General features: G+C 38.8%; 1 protein-coding gene across 1 annotated transcript in view; it reads right to left on the bottom strand.

The window, feature by feature from the left end:
• ABCA4 (ATP binding cassette subfamily A member 4) overlaps nucleotides 1-25,102 on the bottom strand; it is an 81,669-nt gene extending 56,567 nt beyond the window's left edge. The window contains exons 1-8 of the mRNA XM_033000400.2: nucleotides 24,914-25,102; nucleotides 19,520-19,656; nucleotides 15,672-15,764; nucleotides 11,805-11,898; nucleotides 11,142-11,283; nucleotides 9,133-9,272; nucleotides 6,438-6,565; nucleotides 1,938-2,135 (exon numbers count right to left, since the gene is read on the bottom strand). Of these exons, the coding sequence (XP_032856291.2) occupies nucleotides 1,938-2,135; nucleotides 6,438-6,565; nucleotides 9,133-9,272; nucleotides 11,142-11,283; nucleotides 11,805-11,898; nucleotides 15,672-15,737 (768 nt within the window). The 5' untranslated portion in view covers nucleotides 15,738-15,764; nucleotides 19,520-19,656; nucleotides 24,914-25,102. The remainder of the gene's footprint in view (nucleotides 1-1,937; nucleotides 2,136-6,437; nucleotides 6,566-9,132; nucleotides 9,273-11,141; nucleotides 11,284-11,804; nucleotides 11,899-15,671; nucleotides 15,765-19,519; nucleotides 19,657-24,913) is intronic.
• Nucleotides 25,103-26,061: the final 959 nt, after the last annotated feature.

The following is a 26,061-nucleotide window of genomic DNA, read 5'->3' as shown; positions in this document are numbered from 1 at the left end:
CAGTCTAGCTTTCAGGAGTAATTGAGACAGATTTTGATTCAAAAGTCCCCCTACTTCTGCCTTGGAAAAAAAACCCAGAAATATATTAAAATTATTATTTAGCAGCTATAAAGATGGGAGTGTGGGAAAACTTCTACCAACTTGAGATCTTGTGCTAAGCATCTTTTCTGCAGCTGGGTGCACACTGAAACCCACTTGGAATCAGGGTATGGGTACCCTTCCAACACGCAGACTTCCAATACTCAGGGTAAGTCCTGGCAGACATCTTGCAGTAGCAGACCAGACTATAATCCTACATCTGAACACCCGGTCTTTTACAACTCCAGATTTTGGATTCAGGTTTATGTTCCTATTTGCCATGTGAGTCTATCTTTGTGTAAACACAGAAAACTCCTTTGTCAAATCTCATCTTTCTATTTTATTTAATACAGCAGGAAAATCATGATATGCTAGCAACTTCATTTTAAAGCTGGGCAGTGGAGTGTGCATATTCACATGAAGTCCTTAGATGCTGAAAACCTCTCTTAGAAGTACTGTAGCATTTTCTCTGCTACTTTCAACAAGCATCAGATATATGAAAATATCTGAGTATATTTTTAGAAATGGTAAATACCAACTTTCAAAAAACTGACCACAGATTCTTATCAGGATTGGCAAAAGTACATGGACACAATGAGTGACTGTCAATGCTACAATAATCAAACAGTAATTTGGCTAGTGTGTCAATTAAAGCTTCTGTTGCCCTCTGTTCCAAGGCCAAAACAACTCAAAGCTGAAGAAAATCCATGTTAAATTAATCATGATGTTACACTGCTGTGGCAGAAAAGTCTGACCAATACTTTCTATGCAACTTCAGCAGCTGCTCATATATCCTGCCTGCTGTGTACAGCAAACGGACAATGTGGTGGTCTCATGACATTAAGTTACAAGGTAAAAAACTGCAAATTAAATTCATTGTTGAACAAATGCAAAGTCATGATCATGGGGAAAAGAAAAATGAAAGACGTATATGCAGTGATGGGCTCTAAGTTTGCTATCATGAGGAAGGAGACCTTAGAGTCTTTATGAATAGCTCTCTGAAAGCACCAGCTCAGTGTGCAGAATACAAATGGAGTATTAGAAAAATATTAGGAGAAAAACAGAGAACAAAAGAAAGAAAATTCCCACCAATATGCCTTTTTATATATGTAAGCAAATATATATTCATATTATTACTTTTAAATATATAATAAATTCTAAATCATAACATACATGATATATATATAATGGGATAATATCTCTATACTGATCCAAGGTTGCAGATGTGGTTGGTTTATGGCAAGAAGGTCACAGTAGAAACAGGAACAGCACAAAGAACGACAATGAAAATGAACAGAGATAAAGAAAAGGTTCTATAGAAAGAGTGATGAAAGCCAGTACAACTTGTTTGGGGTTTTTTGTTTGTTTGTTTTGTTTGGGGTTTTCATTTGTTTGTTTTTGTTTTTTTAAAAAGGCTCATACTGCTATCCCAACTCAAGCTGCATCGGGGCTTTGACTTCAGTGTAAAATTCTGTTATGCTGGATGGAGCAAAGACAGGATGGACTGTAGGGGGTATTTTCAGAACCCTCAGTAAAGTCCCTGTAGGTCTTGCCATACAGACTGGAAAGACCACGTAATAGTTCCACACACACTCTGAGTTTAAAATCACATTTGAATCTTTTAGTTCTGTTGTACTGGGAATTTCATCTGTTTCATCCCAAAGCATACTCAGAACGGTCTAGTGTCCTGCTGATGGTAGGTTAACAATTACACATCCATAACCTTACATTTGCAGGGGTAAATAAACAAAGGCCACTTGGAACATTGGTGATGCATTACAAAGAAAATTTTTGAAGGGCAATGAAATATCAGCCAAAAAAATGACAACATAAGGCAGGGTGACTGTGCTAATACTTACCAGCTGAAATAGCTTAAAGAAATCAATGTTTGCATACAAGGCATCTTCTACTCTCTGCAGGCTCTCCTGGGACAAGGCACACATGGCCTTGCGCACAGAAGAGAGACCTCTTCGGCTGCTGAAGATAATAAAGCGGTCCAGGAGCATCTCACTGCAAGCAATGTCCTTCAGAGTCAAGCTAGGGACACCATAGGCAAACTGCAACCAAAAACAATGTTTCATTCACAGCTGTGGAACCTTCATATTGCTCAGGAACAATTAACAATTTATTGGAAGTAGACACCTTGATATCAGCCCCTGTCAACATTTTCATGCATGGCAGAAGGATGTGGTCAGCTGAAGCATCAACTCTTGAACCACCTTCACTTGATGTTATGCTAGATCACCTTGACTTCAGTTACATTATTCCTCTTCTCATTAGTGAGTCATTTTGTCATTGCAAAAGTTCTTGTAAATCTTATTTCCTTTCTCTCTGTCATCTAAGCACAACTGATGCCATTTCACCCATCCCTGTGATTCAGGAGGGAGAGCTACAGCTTGCTTGAAAGTATTTCTGCAGGACCAATGGACTGTGCCACATTACCTTTTGTGTTTAGGCTAGTTATATTTTTCTTGTCAGTTGCTCTAAGAGAAAAAGGCCAGTTCTATTAATTCTCAAGCTTGATTTCCCTCAGTATTTTATTTCAGTTATGACTATTCCAACCCAAAGCTTCCCCACAGCCATTATTCACTGTCACTGTGCACCGGCATACAGCCAGGATTTACAAGCCATTTTACATTAAATCACACCTATCTACTGACTACCACTTCTAATATAAACATGGAACAGAAAAAAACAATTATTATCTTCAGTGTTCAACCACTGGGAACAGATTAGTTTATAGTTAAACCAATGTTAATGCAAAGTAACTCCATAGAAATAAGGAGATTTACCTGGAATTCACATTGTTGTAATGGAATACTCTTGGTAGTCTATGATTCAGTTCTACTCACTTTATACTGGGCAGAATACATGGCAATATAATAAAAAGTAGCACTTGAAATTGTTTATAAGCGAATGTTCCCATCCTCTGTCCATCTCCTTTCACAGTACAAATTCTAAGGAAAAAAGCTCACAACACTGTGATGACTGCAGATGCCTACTGTGTTTGTGACAAACACAGACTTTCAGACAAGCATGAACTCTGCACTGACACAATATCATTAGACTAAATGAAGTTAGTAAGACACACAGAAAGAGAAAGCATCAAAATGTGTACCAAATGCAATTTTCTTTAGAAAGATCGTATGCTGAGCATTCCAGTCTTTACAACATTTGGATCAAAACAAACACACCGCACCTATACCAGGTCAGACATAGGTGCACATTTATTTCCTATCTAAGAAAATTAACAAGGCCATGTAAGATTTTTAATATATCAAAATTTTATATCTGCAAATCTCCTATAGTTAACAGTTGAGACTTATTTGGTGGTGCCTGTAAAGAGAAATATTTAAAAACCCAGATAAATGAGAAAAAAACCTGAATTTAGTTGCTGTGGGGAGTGGATTCAAGCTTGAGGAATTATTCATTAAGTGCTTCAGATGTCAGAGGCTACCAACAGAACTGCAAGTGTGGCTGTGGAAAGTCAACATCCAGAATAGGAAAGACAGAGGAAGAGAGGCCTAGTACAACATTGTATTTTGTCTATCATGACTGCCATGACTTTCAGCTTATGGAGCTGCAGTTTACAAAAAAAGCACCTGAATTAGGCACAGATTGTGTATTGGAATTATGATGCAAAAAAGGAATGTGAATTTTTAGTAAAAGTATCTGAGAGGTACTGTCATCATCATCACTGCACCTGTACCCATATAAAGGCATTGTTAACACAAGTTGGACATTGTGGAGAGAGGCAGAATGCAAAAGAGGCAATGCAAAAAACCTTCAAAACCAAAAACCCTCACCATCCCTCAAACTGGAACATTTGAATTGGATTTAACTGACTTTATGTCAGTGAAAGAATTTGCTTATTTGCTCAGTCACTTATGTCCTGGGGACGTGTGTGAAAAGAACAGCATTTGTTAACCACATATGCCTGATCTGGCATGGTCCTCATCATCCAGTGTGAACTGCAATGAAACTGAGCTGCACAGGGAGGCAGCCTGGGAACTTTGTTTTGACATGTGAAACGAGGAAACTGTGACATTAACATAATTGAGAAGGATTAAACACAGAAAAAAAAAAAAAAAAAAAAAGAAGAGAGGTTATTTACAAACTGTAACTGCATTTCAAGAATGTTCATGAACAGATGGGATTAGAAAAACATTAAACCTCCGCCCTTCCAAATTTTCCAGTACAGTGGGCTGTTGCCAATCTTTCCTGAACTACTTATTGTGTTTAAACATCAGTCTCTTATCCTTATCTTAGAATGACTCAAAAAAGCAGGCCTTCAGAGGAAAACTTCAATCCTTTTTTTTTTTTTTTTCCCTTAAAATCAATGTGTCACTGTTTGGCCAAAGCTGGGAAGATGAAGTCCAAATTATTTTTTCAGATAGTTGGCTGTTTGATCAGGTTTAGCTTTCAGCTCAGTGTGTCATTTCCTGCACTCCCAGGGACCTAGATCTGCAGCCAGCTGCTGGGAACGGTCAGGATCTTGTAAACAAGTTGCTTGCAGGTTGATCAGCTCTGTGCCATCAGAGCCAGGGGGAAAGGGTGTACAGCAATACATAAGCCAACAGAGGGCTGGCATGAAGAACTGGAGATGAACTATCATGGGTTGAGGTTTAAGATGACCACAGATTAGGCTCTAGTCATGGCTCTGCAACTTCTACCTGAACCAACCATAAATCCAGCCTGAGGAACTTGCTTATCAAGAAGGTCTATAGGAATTAAGCAATTTACCTCCCATAGGAGATCCAGCATTCAATTCCTATTGAAAATAACTCTTTTGTGGTCTTTTGAAAATTATGAGATTAGTTTTTCCTGTATCAGCTGCTCTTGGAGGAAGTCATCATAGCACTTGCTTCCCTCATAGCTGTAAATCAGCTTGTATGAGCTGATCTTGTATCCCTGTCATTACTGCTAACAAGAAAATTTAATGGAGGACAGCAAAAGTGGTATTTAACATCAGGTCTCCTCCAGCTTTCTCTCTAGCTGATGTTCAGGTTTCATTAATTTCCAGCATAATATGAACTACACCTCTTTCTCCATCTACAGAAAATACAGCAGAAAGACACCATGTTCCATCAGGTTTCAATCATACTTGCAGCAGTGGTGTTGAAAACTTCAGTCCTGCAGGCAGAGTTTTTAACAGTAGATGAATGAATGCCACTGGGGAGCTAACAGAGACTAACATAGCAGCACACAGTTCTCCTGGCACAGCAGATCTCTGATGAAGATGTTAGGGACAAAAAGGGAAAGAGAAACCCAGCAGGATATCTGTATATATTCTTCTTGTCATGAGCAGCAAGGAAGCAAATTTTCACCATCTCAGCTGATACAGAGGTGTGAAAGTAAGTAGGATGTATCAATTGACAATGGCTTTGGTATGGTCCTGTGGTACTGCTTCATGATAAAGCAAGGCGAGGGGAGGGTTTTCCCTGGTGCTAATCAGGAATGCAGCAGATAAGTAATCTGGCTACTAGTCACACCAGCTGGAACCTGTGGTGCACAAAAGGAACTGCATGCAAGTTCATTAATGCCCTCCCTCTTTCTGGCCACACACAGTTCCAGCATTTGTGTTTTATGTGGCAGTGAAAAAGAGGAATTGTGTCCTTCAGCCTCAATTATTCACTTGCTTCCACCCACACACTGACGCAGTGTAGAAATTGTTCCAGAGTTCTGATTCAGCAACATTCATTCATTAATACAGCATTCCTCCCAGAGCTCCCAGCCACCAATACGTGCAGAGTCAGAGGCAGCCTGGACTTGGTCAAACACACTCCCCTGCTTAGATGCTTCAGGAGGAATTTGACCTGCAGTTTCACTCTGAATTTTCTGAGCAGATGTATTACTCAATTAGAAGCTAAGAAAGTGGGTCTACTTCTTCACTCCCACCTATTCATGTGAGACAATGTCATAAAGCCACAATATTACTCTGCTGACAATAGGGCAGAGAATTTAAATGTTAAATTAAGAACCTCAAATAGTTGTCTGCTGCTGTTCATCAGGACTGCTGTCTCAAAAGGATGCACAGCTGCCTTACGCTTTTGAGCCAAGTCTTTAATAATGGGAGCAAATGCATTACTTGGCAGTATCGTTTCTTGGTGATTGTTATTTGGGAGCAACTACACCATTGAAGCAAATTTCTGTATTTAATGCATATTCAAAACGTTTTTTTAAAGACAAAACAAACACCTATTCCTCTAGATTCACAAAAAAAACAAAGGGAGAAGTACAAACAACCTAGAAGGCAGCAGGTATTCTGCACACAAGGCCCTCACTGAGGCTATTTTGCATATACAGCTCAAGAGATTGTATTCCACACAACAGCTCAGTAGCTACTACACTCTACTCACCTGCTCAGGGCGCACTTGAGCATTAAGCAGCTGGAAAACAACAGTATCTGGGAGACCAGCATGTTCTAGCAAGTAGGAAGTGAGGGTCTGCCCATCTTTCAAAATGTCTAGAATTCGTATTCCTCTTCCTGGATGAAGAAAGGAGCGCAGAGATCAGGAGATACCAAACAAAGGAAGTTAAAGAACAGCCCATACCCTGGCTTAAACCTGCAAAAAGTATGTACTTTGGTTCATTTACTTAGAAGTGACTAATGGGGTCCGAAACTATTTTTGAAATTCAAAATAATTGTAATCCTTTGCTGGAGAATGATCATCAAAAAATGCTGAGTGTTCTGACTGCACGTCTGATCTCTAAGATGTTTCAGACTAGAACTTCAGCAGTGGGAGTATTGAAAGCATTCCTGACTGCATTTGAAAGTCTCTGTTTTTTTTTCTGAAGTAATGCTTTATTTTAAATGTTCAGATTCAAGTGTGCTAATGTTGTTAGCGTTCCTTCTTCTGGGTCTTGTATAAGTAACTTTACCCAACCCTTTACATTACACTAATTTATCACTTGCTGTTGATTAATCTTAGCTAGTTAATCTTATTCTATAATATTGCAAAAATGGACCCTTGAAAATCTTTCATGAGAAGAAACTAATTTTTCTTGAAGAAGCATAAATTTTTTGTAGCTTAATAGTCATATTAAACTATATTAACAACTATTAAATGAAAAACTGACAAACCTTCAAATAAACCAATGAGACTAACCAATTTTAAATTTAACACATGTGAGAGGCCACCATATTTCCCTATTCCCATCTATAGCAATATTCAAAATACTGCTGCTCTTAAAGTCAAACATTGCCAACATTTTGTAACTTGTCCCTGTTACAAATCAATATCAGTGTGAATTCTGCCTCAGTATGCTCCAAGTGAAAGCTTGGAAAGTGAATATTGCTCATGTCCATTGAATACTAAGCCCTTTATTAAAGGTAGTTCACATAGCATCACCAGACTAGTAAAGAATGCTTGAAAAGCACTAGTGCTTCCAGTCTTTAGAAGGGGTAACTGAAACTGATAAAAGCAGCACGTATCATACTGACATGGGGTAGGTAGCTTTAGACATTTCCATATAAAGATGCACAAATTTGCTGCTGTCTCCATTCTGTGAATTAAGTAGAATCTTATCAGAGTTTGACAACTAACTTCACAATTCCATCTGCAATAAGGATATTCTGTCCTAGGGCTACAGGGGCTGAGCAGAACTTCAATTGCTCCTCCATGCATTTGTTCAAGTTTGCAGTTATAACAATATTCTGTCAAGACTGTTACTTACAGGCAATAGTAGTAAGCTACACACACAGAGAACTTAAATAGTCAATTCTGTTGTACCTTTTTTTTGTATGGAAAAAAGGGGGCAATTCCCATTTTATTAGTCTAGCTCCAGAACTGATTTTGCTGAATTCGTTACTTTGTTTTATGAAACAGGAGATTCCAAACATTTTTTTTTGTTTTCTTCAATAAAACACATTTAAAAACCCCAAAGATTTTGAAAAACCATTAACATTGTATTTCACAGGAGTGGGGAGGAATGTACTCTATTTTCCAGCTGCTGAGTAAAGTTGATACAGGATGCAAAGGCAACTTCCCAGACCATAGGGTGTGGTCCCTTAGCAATATGTTGCAAATCCATGGTATGTGGTGCTTTTCCTCACCTCCAAATGGGAGGGGTTTGTTTCTGTAACTGTGTACAAACCACAGCTCAGATTATACTCAAGTTCTCATTGGTTGCATTCTCAGGCATTTTGATTGTCTCACTGTTATTTACAATGAGAACGTCCCTTTTTTACTTCTAGTTAGAACTCTGATAAGATAGTAGAGCATGTGTATCAGATGGTTTACAGGCATCTTATTTAAAATATATGGAGAGTGACTTTTTGACTTTAGTAGGAATATTATTCTTGTGACAAAGGACTTGAGAATGGGACAGATCAATTCTCAAAGCCAGTCCATTTTTGTGCCTTTAGTTTTAGGAGTATCTTTTAAAATTCTGTACTTAAAGCCCAAATATTAAAAAGTTATTATTAGTCCATTTCCTATTTTTCCCCAGGACTTGTGTTTTGAGTTTGGCAGGTTGTTTGAAGTAAAAATTAAGGGAGTCATATAATTTGCAATCCTGTTTATAAGAAATATGCAGTGCCTTCTCTCTCTAAACACACCATCAAAACAAGAAGAAAGTGTTTCCTTTTTCACCTTTCCAAACCTATTTCAGCTAGCATTGGAAACAAAGTATCTTTAAACTCTTCTCTGAGTTATGCTCCTACTATACATTCAGGCATATTCCCAGCTTTCCATTCCTCTACATGTTGCAGTGACGCCTTTCTTACTGCTTCTGCCTCTACTGTAATAATAATTAAATGAAATCTCTTCATCCACGTTTTACTTTGGGTGATGAGATACGCATGTTTTTGTGTTTTGAGCTTTGTCTATCTTCTTTTAAGGAAGATGATTGTAGAATGGAGATGATTGCCCCTCTCAAATAAAATGTGTTTGTTACAACACTAGACAAGTATTAACTTACTCTGTTTACTGTTAGAGAGGGTAACAGCCACATGTGAAATACATTATAATGTTGTCAGTCTGCCGAGTAACTACTAGTCAGCTCTCAGAAGGAAAAATTCAGTAGTCTAAAGGATACAGTCAAAACAATTACCTGCAATTCTTTCAGGATTAGTTCTCATTGTTTCCATAAACTGAGTCATAACGACCAGTTCTTCCCAGATTCTGCCAAGGTCACGGATTTCAGGGGCTTCCAGTAAGAGCTCCTGAGCATCTTTATATACTCTTGCAAGGCTGAAAGAAGAAATAGTGAACCAACAATAATTTAAGACTGATGACTCTTGAGAACTTTTCACAAAAAAAAAAAAAATAAAAAATGAAGTTGACTTCCTCTGTGTTAGGGATGAGGGAAAAAGAAATTATTCTGTCCACAGTATTAAAACTCAAAGCTGAGAGCTGAGTTTTGTGGTGACAACAGAGTAGTCTTCAGTGGTGTGGGATTCAGTTAGATTTGAAAGTCCACAAAAGGTTTAAGGGTGCTACTGGTGTTGCAGAAGATTGGTCTCTCATACACTTTCTTCATTAGCCACGCTGATCCTGCTGGGGAGGCAGAACCTTCCCCTGGCAGCATTCACCTCACTGCTATGGTGCAAATCTGCTCTGGTTCTGGCCCAGGCTCAGCTTTAGCAGCTGGATGGGGCACTCTGGGCACATGCATCCCTGCTCAGCCAGGGAAGTGACATGGAATCACTCAGACACAGAACCCTGCTCCCTCTCCCACCCCAGTCCCCTTGAATGTAAGGGTGGCGTTTAAGTCCCTTCAAAACATTTATTCTAGGAGAGGCAGGAAAACAGGAGTGACAAACTGTCACAGGCAGCTGTTCACCTGCTGGTTGTGGGTTAGAACATGCAGTTCAAGCAAGGATGCAATTAGGTCCTGTGTTTCTAAACAAGTAGAAAAAAATTCTTATTAGCATCGGGGGAGGCCACTACATTTCTTTAAGTGTTATGGTTTTCCATACATGGAATGGTATATCTCAGTCCTCATAACTTATTTTAGCTTACAGGAAACAACAAACAGGAAGGAATAAATTCTTTCAGAAAACACAATGTATTTGCTTCCTCTGTAATGCACTGAATTTACTGTGACTCACAAAGGGACAGTTTGCTGTGTAATAAGCAACCTAGGAAAGCCAGAATGTATAGAAAACAGAACCCCCTAGCTTCACTGTGTGACTGTACCCCACAAAAAAAGTCCAGCTGACTATTTTAAATCCTGTTCACTAGGAACAAAAGGTCAAATGCCAAGTTAACTCCAAGCTACCGACTTTCATGTGACTGGAGCTTTAATGACCTTGACATTGTTAGCTCATGAATTCTAATCATTGGATGCTCCAAAGTATACTATTTGCAAAGGGAGATTCGGAGCACTTTTTACAGCTATTCTAACAGGTTTTTACTCTATGGGTCTTTGTCTGCTATGCTGTCTTTCATGACTCAGCTATAACAAACAACGCAATAAAGCACTCCCACAACTCTTTTTCACTAACAGTCCAGAAATCTCCCATCCTCCTATTTCATTAATAAGCTTAGTATCCAAAGATTACTATGCTGATTAAAGTCTCAGAAGTAGATAGCCAAAACAGGTGCTACATCAGAAGTGGCAGTGCAGGTTTTCCTTTGCAGCTACTTCATCAGAGCCCTCATTCAAAAGTGACATCTGAAGTGATGAGAGAAGAAAGCTTAGGGGTTTCTTACTCTTATATCAAAAATATTTGTCTTGAGACATTCACTAAGCAGTAGGCAATAGAAAGGATGGATTTTATTAAGTGAACAGGTGTTCCCTAGAGACTAGTACAACTCTTTCTCAAGAAGGCCCAAACCTACCATCATGAGCTCTGTTTCAACTCTGCTGACGTTGCTGAAATGAAACTGAATAGCTAGAATTGAAAATTTTTGTCTTTCAGTATTTGCACCCTGGTGTCTTCTTAAACGCTCACTTTTCCTTTTTCATTCATACCACAGAACAATTCTTGAAAATATCCCTCAGTGCTCCGACGGACCTTCTAAGCAGGCTCAACAGGTGCCAAGAACAGGCTATCTGCAGTTGCCCAGCAGGCCTGTGTTACTGCAACCTAGTCTCACACACATAGCTCTGCTTACATGGAATTATTGTAGTTGGACACAACACCTGGACCCTCTCCATTGGTCGGGCTGCGGAAACAAGGGTTGTTCATGTTACAGAAGATGCCATGTAACCATGGCAGTGTTCCTGCAGATGGCATTGCCTTGTTTGGGAAGTGACCTGGAGTATGGAAATGCAAATGACAAATGATTACATGCTTTTTCTAACACAGCCTGTGTGACTCTAAATAGCATGACAGGTTGGCTCACTACAGAAGGAACACAATAGAAATCATATAGGTTTCTCTTTTACTAAGCAAAAAAGTCACCGATAGAAGCAATATAGCTATTTCCAACTGAAAAAAATTTCTTAGCTATCTTTAATAAAAATAAAAAAAAGTAGTAAGGCAGTAGTTACTCAATAACAGAATGACAGAAATCTACAACCTGACAGAGCCTTGATACCTCAGGTAAGGCTGATCACAAAGCATCTCAGGAAAACTAGAGGTCGTTTTTTTTTTTTCTCCTCACTGGTAATTCTTACAATACATGGCTATAAGTAACTAAACTACTTGAAGTAAAGTCTGTTCTTTTGCCACTGAAGAATAATACTCAGCAAACAGGTCTCAGTATCTCTGTCTGAAAAATTCTAGCCATTATCTAGCACAAGTCAGAGCATTAAAACATCTTAAATATTCTTACATTCATGTTGGCGATATAGTGGATTAGCTTTCCTCAGCCAGACAAGGGCAAGAAATAATGACAGAGGCCATACAAGCTCCACCAGAAAACGAAGCTGGAAGAAATAAAAAAAAAAAAAAGATGAAAAAAAGCCATACCAAACCAACCAACAGATGAACATGTATAGTCATGAATTGACTAGAAGGCTGAGGCCCCTTCTCACAGCAGCAAGGTCCAGTGCAGCATGTGCCCATGGTTATCCTGTGCCTGTTTCACCATTTGGAAAGGACACCCAGACAACAAGGATTTCATCAGAGCCCCATGAAGCATCACAATGAACTCAGTGGCTTCCCCACCTCTTCTAAAGAGCTGTTTAAGCATCCTGACTGAGGTAAAAAGAGGCAGCAGGTAGTACTAAACTGCCTGATAGACCAGATATAAGTGTATACAGTTTTTATATAAAGTGGATGACTCTATGACAGTACAAGAAAAAAGGATTAGATGCAAAAGAGAAAGTGTGGGGGCTTTTTTATCCACACTTCCCCAATGCTGGGCTCATTAGTAGGCTGTCAGTGCACTGTGCTTACCCAAAGGTAAAATACATTAGCATAAATTTAAAATCTTTTATCTTTACTTTTGCTTCTTTTTGTCATCATTCATTTCAACATTAATAATTTTCTAATACAGATAGAAATATATACATTAATATCAGACACCTTCCTCAGTAACATAGAAGAGCCCATCAAAGGCCACTTATTGCTCAGATCTTTCAACACAGTTAGAACAGTCACCACCTCCCAGTCATGACAGAAAATCAAGGGCACTGTTTTACCACAGAGCAACATCCTGCCTGGTTTTCAGTCTGTTTCCTCCACTCCTGTTTCAGTTTGTTTTACTGCCTCTGTGTGTTTTGGCAGAGGTTTGAAACTACATCCCTTTGATCCTTTGCCACCAGCTTTGGGCTCTGAGGACCAGCTATGGGATTTTTGTGTCCAGCCATGTGGCACCTCTTTTCTCCTCCATACAAGAGCCAGGACAAACTCTCTCCAGAACCAGGGTTGTAACACATGCACAGGAAAGCTGTCCCTGTCTCATTTCCTTTGCCCCTGCCTCTCCAACTAGGCACAAAATATGTAACAATAATGCGTACAGCAGCAGAGCCACAAAAGATGGGTCAAGTGCGAATGTGGTTTTTTTCCAAACTGAGCCATGCAGGGAAAAAGATACTCAACAGCATAATTAAGAGCAGGTTTCTGGAGCTGCCCTGTTTTTTTCCACTATAACTTTGTCTAATGGCTTTAGTTAAGCACAGCTTCTGCTTACAGTGAAAGGGTAGAAAGCAACCAAGAACTAGGCATCCATTTCCTATTTCACTCTTCTTCTCTTGAAGCTTTTTAAAAATAGAACAACAACAAAACACCACCACCACGGAAGTTATGCATGCTTGATATTTTTAAAGCCAGACAAAACCTTACCAGTAGCAAAGGGCAGATGACACAGTTATTAGAGAAGGAAATCTGCCATTGTACAGCTCTTCTTGACAGATGTTGTGCACAGCTCAGAATACAGTGTTACAGACCCTTCCCAGCAGGGGTCCACAAGGTCTCATTAACACCCATTGCCCTCCATCTTATAAGACATTTGGAACAAGCACTACACACCCATAAACTCAGAGGGTTGAGAACTGGAGAGACTCCTTGGTTGTTATCTTTGCTGCAGTTTATCTGGGTTATTGCTCAGATGTCGAGTCTTACTTCATTTCCAAGAAACACAAAATCCTCAGACTTGAATTCAATAATTCCTTTCTGTCTGAGCTAACTAGTTTGGAAGGGATTGAAGGCTAAAGCAGAAAGGAAGCTTGGTTTCAAGCTGGTACACAATGTGTCATGTGATAAGGATGGACCAAGTACTGTTAGTTCTCTGATTCTTTCCTGTGATCCTTTTCCTGAGGATGCACAAGTGTCTCAGAACTCACTTGAAGGATCAGAGAGCACCCCATAAGTCTGCAGAACCACAAAGTAAACAGACAGAAATCCCAGCAACGTGCATGGAGAAAGGTAATACCCAGACAGAGCTGTAATAAACCAAGCACAGTGACAAGCTTAAATTGGCTGTGGATCAGCTGTCAATACTGTAGTGAAGTCTTTCCTCTTGTGAATTAGATTAGACTAAATTATGAACCTGAGTAGAAGATTGCCTATGCCTCCATTTATGATACTGCATAATGGTTAACAAAAAACAGGCTGATTTTCCCCAAACACATTTTATAGATACTTTTGACATTGTAGATTTTTGTTTTCTCTGTTTCTCTGTGTGGACAAATAAATAGGTAGGTTTATATACTTAGAAAAGGAAATAATTTTTACTGACTCTGTTGTAAAATCTTTTACTCTGAGGGGAGAAAATATTCCTCTGTTGTGGATTAAATCATTGTGCTTACAAGCTAGGAATGATCATCACAGAAGGGGATCTCTGGTAATACCAGGAAATACCAAGTTAGCATTTTTTTAAATTCTATGGGAAAAAATAAACAAAGAAAAAAGAGAATTCCTGAAACCCAAGCAGGCACTTTGGGTCACACATCTGAGCAGATTTGCCCAAATAAAATAATATTTCATAGACTGAAAATACTGAATTACATAAAGAACCATTTGCTCAAAATTAAAAAACAGTGGCTTCCAATTCTCTCAGTATACACATCTGAAGATCAGAAAGATAGGGATTTTCTGTTTGTTTGCTTGTATGTTTTTTTTTCTCTGAACTTGAGAACCAAACTACTACAGGTCCTTGACAATCAGTAACTGAAGTCCAGCTTCCAAAAGACAACCTTGTATTTTGTGTAATTTAGCTCAAGTATGGATTGGTGACTTGCATACTGTATTAAATCATGGGCTGGCAATGTTATATGCATCAGCTCTTAACGGCAATGTAGACTGTGGGAGAGAGTCTGCTGGGAAGCTATGAAAGAAAGTACATTCAATTTGTCTGTGAAGAAAATCAGATAATCCTTTGATCCTGGAAATTTCATCACGAGTCATTGCTAATGACTAAAATCAGGTCAGCATAGGTAAGCATTTCAATGCATCCCATGGTTCAGTTTGACCCTATTGTTGTCGTCTTATGGCAAAACTGTTTGCATGGCTGTTATAGCCTCATAGATGCCCTAATGTGCTTTTAGAGTTATTTTTAGTTTAAAACAGGTAGTCTATCTCTATAGGACCTCAAAGGGAACTTCCTTTGCTGGACAGAAGTAGTTGTAGTATGTCAAATGATCAAGACACTAGTTTTAAGTTTTGTTAAGAAAATTTAGCTGAAAGGAAAAAAGAAGAAAAAAGAGCAACAGTGAAATAAGGTGGAAAGCAATAAATACATTTGCTCTAAGACAAAGTATCATAAAATCTAAGAGGATTTGAAAGGTTTTTAAATACTTCTCTGATTTTTACTTTACTTATGTCATTCAGCCATATTAAAAAAGATAAATTCTGTGTGAACATTAGGGCCCTAACTGGATTCATGTCTAAGAGCAGCTGGATGTGAGGAAGAAAACGAAAATTAGAAATCAAACTTCCTTGAACTGAATGGTGCCTATGACGTTTTCTAACAGCAGATCTTTTCATGTGAAAATACAAAAATATTACTACCCACAACTCTTCTCCTCATACACAATACCATTTGTCAAAGAAAACCCCAATACAGGTATTCTACTCTTAGTCTGTAAAGAGCAGCTTTGTAAACTGTACCAGACAAGATCCCAGACAGCAGGCCCATACAAAGATGATGTTTGATTCTTTGAGGAATTCATGATTTTTACCTGCCGATAAATGTACCAGTCACTGCATCCTGTGGAGTGCATGGTCCCAATCTGAAATCCAAAGACTAATACTTCACCTTTTGTCTTTTCCGGAGGATCCAGTTCTTCCAGAGTAGAAGTCTGATATGCCTAAAGAAGCTCATTCTTCTGCATCAACACTTCTGGTTAACCTGTGGCAAAGGATGCACTGCCATTTCTCAGCTGAAACAGACTTTACAGCAAAATAACAGCTTTCTGTTCTTATTTTAAGATTATATTATCATAGAGATTGGTTCCTTTCATTGTCTGCAGCGTTTAATTTTGCACTTGATATACTATCATACATGAAAAATTATGGTTTTCCTTTGTTTGAAGGCTGTTTCCTCTGACACATTTATCAACATCAAAAAGCTACAGAGAGGAAAAGCATCTATTTCAAATGAAAAAAAAATCATTAACATTGAATCCAGCTATTAACTTGGACTTGCAAGCAATTAAAGCAGTTAACTGTTGCATCATTTATCATTTGTGCTTTCAAACTATTTTTCCAAGAAAAGATGGATTTACAACTGGACATTAGTTTGTATAAAACTGTTTAGTTATTATGATAAAAACAGATCAGGTTTTCCATTCAGACACTATAAATGCATATTGATTAACACAGCCTGGAATGGATTTTTGTAAAGGCAAAACCATTTTGTTGCCATTTTATTAAAGAATACAAGATCTCATATTTTTATGTTTTTAAATTCAGCAACTCCACCTACATTTTAGTAGTAATACAAAAGAATTTAAACCATTGTATGCTCTGTTTTCTAGGTTCATGACTCATTTTAATCACTATGAACTTTAGCCTTCAAAAGGAAAAAAAAAAATGACATATTAATCTAAACACCAGATACAGGGACCTGTTAAAAAAACAAAACAAAAAAAAACATTTGAATTTGTTACCTGTATCAACTAGTTACTTTATAGCTGGCTGATAGGAAGTAAACAATTGAAGAGTAGTTTCTTCATGAATCATTAGAAACTGGGAGAGGGTGGAAAAGCAAATGCAAGTTAGGTAATGGAGAGCACTTCCTAATTATAAGAATGGTGAAGCAGTAGAGCATGGGAGGGCTGTGGGGTTGCCATTGCTGGAGATTACTCAAGCCTCTATCAAGAATTACACAGGTAAAACTGCTCATGGATTAGATGATTTGTTGAGACTGTCTTGCCTCTATTCTTCTAGCATTTTGTTTCTGGAAAATCTACTAAGTGAAGGAGATTTTGTCTGATTTTAAGAAACAAGGTTGGGAAAACATGTCAGAATATTTTGGCCTAACATGTCAACAAAGCATTAGTTAAAAGTATTTGTTAAAAATCAGTAATAATTATTTGACTGTTTCAGAAAATAATCTCAGGTCCACAGTTTATGAACTGAAAATTAATTTAGACCTCAACCAGGGAGGAGGTGGCCAGCACTGGGAAAGGGCTGCCACCAGCCCTGACTAACCCTGCTGGAAATGGATCCTAAAAATTGCACAGATCTCTTCTGACATACTGGGCATAGAAGAGACTGGAGCAGGATATTTAAGGCCAAACTTAGCTAGAACTGTCTGGGTTGCTTATGGGGGATCAAATTACAAAATAACAATTCTGCAGAAAGAATATCCATGCAAAACCAATGATGGCAAAACCTGGTACATTTTTCATATTTTGTAGGTCAACAGTTTCATGCAATTTTCTATGTTACTCCATCAACTGTAATTGTACTTCTTGTGGTGATCCATAACTTAAGTGCTGTAAGTACAACAGCCTTCCATAAAATCAACCCACAGCTTGATGACTTTGCCCAATACTGTAAACTGAAAAAAGGTCTAAATACTATAGACAATTCTGGGATCTTAAGCAAGCATCATGTCATGCAAAGGAATACCAGTTTTGCTTTGGGAGACCTAGCTTCACACTGATGGGATATGAAGCCTGTTTCAACTCATTACAGGAAGAAACATTATTGAAGTCTTGACACTGAAACCAAAGAACTGAATAAAGACGAATAAGACGTTCTGTATCAAATTGGTTAATTGCTAGTCCTTCCAGAGTTTGCCACACTGTATTTGTGCAAAAAGACCGCCAACTATGTACTATCTGGCCAATTTTGCAAGCTTGAGTGTCAGAATACAGAAATTTCTTTTTCACAGAGATGACAGTAGGAAACCAATCTATTTGATTGCTGAGTGTACTCAACAGACATAATAGGCTAAATTTAGACACTAACATTAAAAATTTGTTCTCCTTCACCAAGTAACTGAAAAGAAGCACATGTGGCTCTTTTTCAGACATTTACCTAGTCCAGGGCACTTCTGAGCAATTAAGCTGTTGGAAGGGTTTAGAACCCAGGAATAAAATCGGCTGAGCAGCATCAAGGCAAGATAATACTTTCGCAGTTTCACCAGTGGCAGCAGGTCCTGCAGGTAAAGAGGCTGATGTCTCATAAGAACATTCTGACATAGAAAGCTGTCCTATAATTTGGTTGCAAGCAGCTCCCAGCAGTTACCAACTTGCAGCTGCCGTTAGTGTGGCATGTCTGCTGCTCCTCAGGAGTTTCCAGCAAGGTTCTCTTTACAGAGTTGCCAGCTATGGGCAGATGGCTTTCTGACACTCTTGCATAACCCAGGGGTCTCCAACCTGCCGCTATTCTGAGGAATGAATCCTGCAGCTGAACAAATGAGGAAAAGCCAGCTTTGTTGCAACTCCTCTCATCTTCCTCTAAACCCCAGGTGGACACTGCAATCTTTCTACAACAGCTGTGAAAGGAAATTCAAGCCTTCATGTCAAGGCCATAAAATCTGTAGTCTGACAATGGCCTGGCCTCTCCTCTTCCTCCTGGCTCTTTACTGAGCCATCCATCATTAAGAGTTTCTGTCTCAATAAGAGATTTCCTAGTAGTATTGAGAGTTTTGGTGAGAGGTTTAGGAACATGATCTATGTATGACATACCTACACCACCCTGTAACTTCTACTATTAACAAGAACATTTGTAGTGCAAAACCATAAATGGGATTAGGATTGACAGATAAAATGGCTGTTTTCATTTGCCCTGGAAAGTCTAGCTGTTTTTCTGAGACTAAAAATATTAGTAGTAAAGAAGCCAAAACCAATAACCTTGGGGGAAAAGAGGGCAGTAAGCAGGGTTATCCAGATTGTGGTGTTTGCTATTTAACCTTTAAGGGTTTTTTGCATTAAAGCTTGCTAGCTACATTAGTTGATAGTGATGGAGAGAGATTTTCCTTGTAAGAGTAGTAACTCAATGAGAGTCAACCTAATTAACATGCCAAAGGAATTGCTCTTTAAGAAAGCAACTACTAGATTGATTACCAAGATTAAGATTCTGCTAAATGAGTTAGAATTTAGAAGTACTTTTTCTTTTGGCCTAAACCAAACTATTTCCTTTATGGCATTAATACATGAAGTGCAATCAACATATAAATCTTAAAGAAAGATTCTGTTCTGATCGTCAGACATGCTTCCAAATCACCTCTACTTTTAGGATGATCAAGAACACATTTATATTTCTCTAGACTGCTTTGTTTATAAAACATTCATGAGGACCTAAAGGGAAAGAATCTTGCTTTCCTAAATGGAACAGCTTCACAGAATATGAGTGTTAAAATGTATTAAGGTTGTACTACTTAGAAATCTGAATTAGAAAGGTGAACATGAGACAAAAGCACAGAAGAACTTCAATAATGCAATCAGAAGACACTGGACTGATCAGCCTCAGGTTCTGTGGCAGCACAGAAAAATAAGGAATAATTAATTTCCAATTCTGAAATATCCTTTCCTAGCTCGTCATTACTCAGACTTACATAGAATTGTGTAGTTAAGATTCAAGCTCTACTAATTTAAGTAGAGCAAAACACTATAATAAAATAATAGAGTAGGACTGTGATAAAAATAGTACCTAGCAGTAATGTGTTGAGCACTCCACTCAGGCCCAGGAGGTACATCAACTTCTGGAGTGATTAGTCACGGTGGAGATCTATCTTCATTCTTTAACAGCAGCACCCTGCTCACAAAATCAGTGCTGGCTTGAGACAGCTGCAATTAGAAACAGCACAAGCACTAAAAGAAATGCAGTTTCAAAAAAAGCAGAGTTTATGAACATAGATATTAACCCCTTCCTAAAACCAGGAAAAGCCCCACTCGTGTATGAACTGTTCATTCAGTTTTTCATTAAGAAGCCAATGCAAATTATGATTGTTACTATTTAGAAAGGCACATGCTTGGTGCCTGAAGACAACAAGCTCAAGGGATTTGACTTATACCCATGGCATATGAAAATCTGTGTTTTGTTAATTTTCCTTTTGCAGGAACTGTTTTTCTTTCCAGGGGGCTGACTGTAAGGGCCAACAAAAATAACTTGGTTCTACCACCGGCATACTATTGAAGTGTGGGAAGATTCTTTCAAAGCCCCAACTCAAGAAAATAAAACCCAGTACTTTTTTACTTTTTTCTTTTTTCCTAGCAGTTCATACATGGAAGAATGATTTGCTGCATACTTTCAGAAAGAAGATTCATATATATTGTTGACAGAAGTCAAGAAAGTGAAATAATTGGTTACATCAGTCATTACCACTATCTTTAATACAGTATAATAAATCTAAATACTGATTTTAAATCAGTATAAATAAATTTAATTTTTACATTTAGAAAAAAAAACAAACTAATTTCTCCAAGTTCAATCATATCTTACAACTTCCAGGACAACATGAGGAAAAAAAAAGTTAAAAATATCTTTAAAGAATGAAGTAATAAATAAAGGCCTTCACTCTTTTTCTGACTTTTGCATTTCAATGGGGAAATATGGTGACAGCTTATATCATCTATCCTTCTTGCTTGATGGTACATATTCTAGTATTACGTCTAGAATCACAAAAAGGTGTCTGGGTTAGGAATTAAGTTAACCATTTATTTCACAGCTGATAGTACAGGAGGCTGAGGACAGTCATGCAGTAAATCAGATATGTCTACATTTTACTTTATGCGAGGTAACAGTGAGACCTAGAAATGAGGTAAGTAAATTAGAATTATGTAGAGTCAGGTTTCATGTTTTCACTGGCTGCCAACAACAAACAATCTTCCCTGACTTTATCCTGGAGGTTCAGTAGAGTATTCCCAGCCTCCAGACTGTCAACAACAGTTAGCAAAGGGTCCTCCTACCCTGCTTACACTATATCAATTACACCTTATTATCAAAAGCTATCCAGTATTTCTCTCAACTGACTATTTCTTTAAGCCTCTGTCTTCTGAATTTAATCATTGTCTACAATGTTCCTGCTTTTTCTGAGGAGCCTGAGCCCCAGGGGTACTGACATCACAGCCTTCCTCATTTCCATCAGGTTAAGAACAGTGCAACATGTCCATTAATTCTCAAATGCTTGATTATTACCATGACAAATAAGTAACTTTACCCTTGATAACTTTATTAGCAGATTCCTTCAACTGTATGTTTGCTTATATAGCTTTAGAGAAGGCAGAAGTCTTTCCCATTACTTCAAAAGTTAGTTCATGGGATTTTCGATACTTTCTAAGTGCCACTTGTTTCATGAAAGTGGCACAAGTGTTTTTTTCTATGGGAGACAATGTTTTAGGGACAGGGAATTTCTTCTAGACTTTCTAGACAAATCAGAACTGAAGTAACTGGAGAAGATGATATTTTTTCAACCCAATCATTTTCACAAATTATTCTGACAAAAGTAATGTGATTGCTGTTGCTATACTTCCCTTGTGAAAGGCCCGGGAAGTTTATTCTTGTAACATCAGTGTGTGCAGAAATATGGATAGTTCAGTACCTTTCTTCATGGGCCATCGCTCTCTTGAGAACAGTGAGACACAAAAGTAACTGTTTCACAACACCACATGAGGAAAAAAAAAATTCATTCTCATCTGATCTTTGAATCTTTATTTTCTAGTCAGCAAGCTGCAAGCTCACACAGAAATACATACCGCTAAAAGAACATGACCTTGTGTGTGTTCAGACTCAGACCTTCAGAGATGGATTCAGAGAGCTCTTCAACTAATATTTACTAGATCAAGTTATGTATTAATATTAAATGACTCATTTCACGTCTCCCACATAAATTACCCCCAAGTATTATGGTCAGATCCAAAAGCAAAAAAGCACTGAGTAAACACTGAATTCTTTACAGATTTTCATCTGTAAGCGTTGAAAGAAACAGCAATGCAGCAAAATCTCCCACCAGTGCTCATGCTGAGCAATAGCTCTGTATAAACATTATTGCAACTTCCCTCACTGCCTCACTGTGACTGTTCTTCCAAGCCAGCCTTCATTATTTAAAAATTTATAAAAGGATGTGGCAGTGTTTGCCTGCTTCTTTCTCCTTCACAGGGCTTTGGAGAGACCTTTGAGATTCCTCCACAAAACTTAATTTCACTGAATTTAGCAATCGATAGGCTTACACCAGACCATGCTGCAGCTCTGACAGCAGAGTGCTGCATTCAGCACACTGCTTCTTTCCCAGTGCCATCTTAAGACCTTCAAAGCCTCTGCACAGATTGGCCACCTAAACCACTGCCTTTAGCCTGGCTTCCTTCACAAAGGATGACATGGCAACCTCCTCTTTTACAAGTGGCTTTGATCTAATTGCTGTTGGACATATGTTCATATCACAGCTGAGACTCACCCTGCTACAATCTTGACAGAGCAACAAAGGTCTTTATAAAGCCACAGGGGGAAGTCCTCTCTGATTAATGGCAGTGCAAAACAGAGAAACCAGTGCTGCTGCTCAGCTGTAGACTGTGTTTAAGCACTACGACTATGTCTGCAGCAATCAGACAATTTAATAGTTTTATTCAGCAAAGAAACATTTTAACCCTGAGATTCTAAGCCAAGTTATTTTAAGAAAATGGATCCTTTTTTTGCTGCCTGCATGTATACGGAGACAGCTCTAAAAGATTAAACTAATCTCTCCTAATTAGATTTTTTTACATCACAAGTGGATGATGGTAGGACATATTTGTTTTCTATGTTCAACTATATCAGCTGTGCCTGTCACCCATTTTTGCTTTGTAAAGCGTGGGATCTTTGAAAGTAAACAGAGAAAGCTTATGTGGGGCCTATCATTTCACACAGGAGGGGAAAATACAGTTCATCTTATGGAGCACACTGTACAATTTCTCTGGTAGCTCTATCCACAGTTGTCACTATCACTTAGGGATTTCTTAATGATCTGCAGTTTGTTGGCAGCAACAGCAAAAAAGGAGGCATTCCGTTTATGTATTAGAACATAATGAAAGCAATCAGTGGAAACAGAGATATAGTTAGTTCTTTCATTAAGCCTACAATCTGATAATGTAAAAGTTCCCTGCGATGTACTTCATGAACACCTACATGTAATACATAGGGTCATATGGTATGTGCATTCTGTTATCCCTCCACCTACATATGCCATAGTTTTAGCAGCTATTTTACATACCAGCATTGTATCAGTTTTATTTCCAAGCTTATTCCTCACTTCTGACTACAAAGGCAAATCTGGTTAAATGGTTTGTCCAGCAAATTATAAAAACACCCCTAGTAAACTCTCCAGAAACACAAACAAATTTTTCTCTAAAATAAATAGAATTTTAAAATTACCTGAAAATATAGCTTTGAAAATAGGTACACTTGTATACTGCGTGTGCTCATAAGCCAATATTCAGGAATAATGCTTTCCAGCATCCATTTTCTTAACTGGTGAGATGTTCTTTCTTATGCATGTAGAAGACCATGTCCCTAGACACAGCCTCACTAGAAAGCTAACACAATTAATGCTAACACAGGTCTGCCCAAACTGTAGGAGTGTGCATATATAAATGTATCTGTGTGTGTGTGTGTAGAGAAAACTACATGTACGCAGGCTGGGGTTTTCTGAATTAAGTTAAGTTTTGCACCCAGCTGTCTTAAACTGCTGGGGAAAAATCCAAGCTGAAGGTTTGAAATTTTTTTCTAACGTGTTTCAGAGGCCCTGTCCATGATATTGGTGAGGAGTGACCTGAAGGACAAGAATGGGAAGTTCTGGTGAGCTTGGTTCAAATGATATTTCTTGGATATGGCTGCTAGTAAAAAAATTATAGAAAGGAGATGAAAAGTGAAGAAATGAGTTGCACTATTTGAATAGATAGCAATGAACAAGCTGTAAAGAAGTGCACAGAAACTGGTGGAAGCTGTATTATTCACAAGGTTGCTGATATAACGGTTCAAGAGGACTGCTGACAAAATCAGAGAGTAAGAAAATGCCCAGTGAAACTTCTGTTTGAAAGGTGTATTTCTAAGAACCAGAACCAGAATCACTCCTCCACCCATCACAATGTGGCATTTTAAACAGATCCTGTCCATGTGCAAATCACCTCAATCTGTGGTTGAACAAGCACAAGGCAATCCCAGCGCAAACTCAGAAGGCACTTTTTCTATCTGGCATAATCCAGTTTACTTCACATACACGCTCGTCTGTCATCCAGCAGCATCAGGGTTGAGGAGCGAAGATTTTCCTAGCATTCACTTTCCTCAAGCATTTTACATTTTGGAGGATTTATGATGCCTTTTTTTTCTACCTGTGGGTAGAAACCCTTTTCAAAGATCCCGTGCATCTCTGAATTAGAAACAGAACTCCCCTTCCTCTCCAAAGATAAATGGGCATGCAGATAGAACATTTTATTCAGAAAAGCTTGTTTCCAAAGCATCCTCCTGTGGAACTTATTTCCATGTTCTCATGTTTATATAAAACAGCATTATTTGCAAATATCACCCTCCTACCCCCCAACCCCCACCCCACCCCTGAACTTTGCTAGCAGAAAGTTAAAATTATTTGTCCCATTTCCCCAACATACTAAGTCTATGTGTACATTCACAAGTGAGATGGCACAGTAAGAACAGATCTATAGTGAAACTAAATGCTGAGAGCCCAGCACCATAATACTGCATGTCTGGGGGTTACTTCAGATTAACTCCAGTCTGGCCTCTTGGACCGAATGTGCACTAGCAGCTGCAGCACATCAGGTACTTTGCTGGGGCACATGTTCCAGTTTAGTCTCATCCAAAAAGAAGAAAGTTTTCTGAGATCACTCTGTATCATAAACCACAGTTGTAAATAGGAGTCACTTAAGAAGTACAAACATGCTCTGAACTAAGTTAGCAATGTTAGCATATGCACACTAACTACCTTCAGAGAGCCTTTCGTGTCAGCTTTCAGATGAACACAATTAGGCCTCTACTATGTTACAGAAGCTAAAGAATTAATGGATTTGCATGCAAAACAAGCAATAAAAAACTGGAAAACTTACCACAAAAGCTTACCTTATGTGTGAGCAGTGCTGTGCTATGCAAAAGAGAAAGGCTTCTGAAGGAATGTTCAGCTTGGCTGCAAAGAAACACGTATCTTAGATGCATTTAGCACTTGCTGAATAACACCGCTCCATTCTAAGGAGATTGTTTTAATCCCCTGCTTGATACAGAACAACTCAATCTGCAAGTGTAAGGACTTCTGAATAAAAAAATCCTCCCAAATATCCAGTATCATCACCACAAGCACAGTCAAGTCTGTACTAGGAGGCTGATATTTCTGAAGGTGTTTCTTCAAATCCGAACAAACCCTGTATTTGAAAAGATGGTCTCAGAAGGGTAGTTCCGATAGAATTAGGGGCCCTGTTAAACAAACAGCTGTCAGGTCTAATTAGGTCAGGCACTTATGAAAGTCAGTACTTTGCCAAAGCTTTAAGAAGGATGAGGCAGTACATTATGAGTTCAGAAAACCCAATTACCAAGAAAATCTGACACGGAAAGGCAGACAGCAGGGTGCTTACACTTTGAATGGCCCAGAGCACTGTCACCTGGGGCAGGTGAGTGGGATTACTGCAATTCAGTTGGGTGATGCCATTTCAAACACAAGATTTAGGGAAATCTGCATCAGAACCGAAAAAAACAATAGGGACCATTAGTAACATTTCCACTCAAAAAGAAAGCCGGAGTCTTTTCGACTAGGCTTAAGGCGCTGCTGCCGCGGCCCGTCACGTCCCGCCTTCGCCGCGGCCTCTGCCCCAGGGCTCTGCCCCGCGCTGGCCGGCAGCGGCCGCCGCGCCGGGGCCTGCTTAGGCGCGCTTCCTCACACGGAGGGGAAGGCCTCAGCATGCCAGCCCGAACCAAACGCGTCCTTGACGTCAAAGGTGCAAACATTCACAAAAATTCACCAATTAAAAAGTGACACACCGGCTCTTTAAACCACTGCCTCCCAGCACCCCCCTCCACAGGCTGCCCCTCCCGCGGTCCGGCAGGAAGCTTCTGGAAGAACCCCCCAGCCGCCCCTGTGGTGTCACCACCCTGGGTAGCAGGGTGACAACTCTCAAATAAGATTCAGAGGTTTTCATTTCAGAAAAAGTGCACTTGCCACTTCACTTGCATTGCATAAAAAGAGTCAAAGACATTATAAAGCAGACACTTAATTCATC

The sequence above is a fragment of the Tyto alba genome, unplaced genomic scaffold (assembly GCF_018691265.1).
Source record: "Tyto alba isolate M040663 unplaced genomic scaffold, T.alba_DEE_v4.0 Super-Scaffold_1000006, whole genome shotgun sequence".
Taxonomy (NCBI): Eukaryota; Metazoa; Chordata; class Aves; order Strigiformes; family Tytonidae; genus Tyto; species Tyto alba.
The sequence above is the reverse complement of the archived record's forward strand: the minus strand, read 5'-3'. Positions and strand labels throughout refer to the sequence as shown.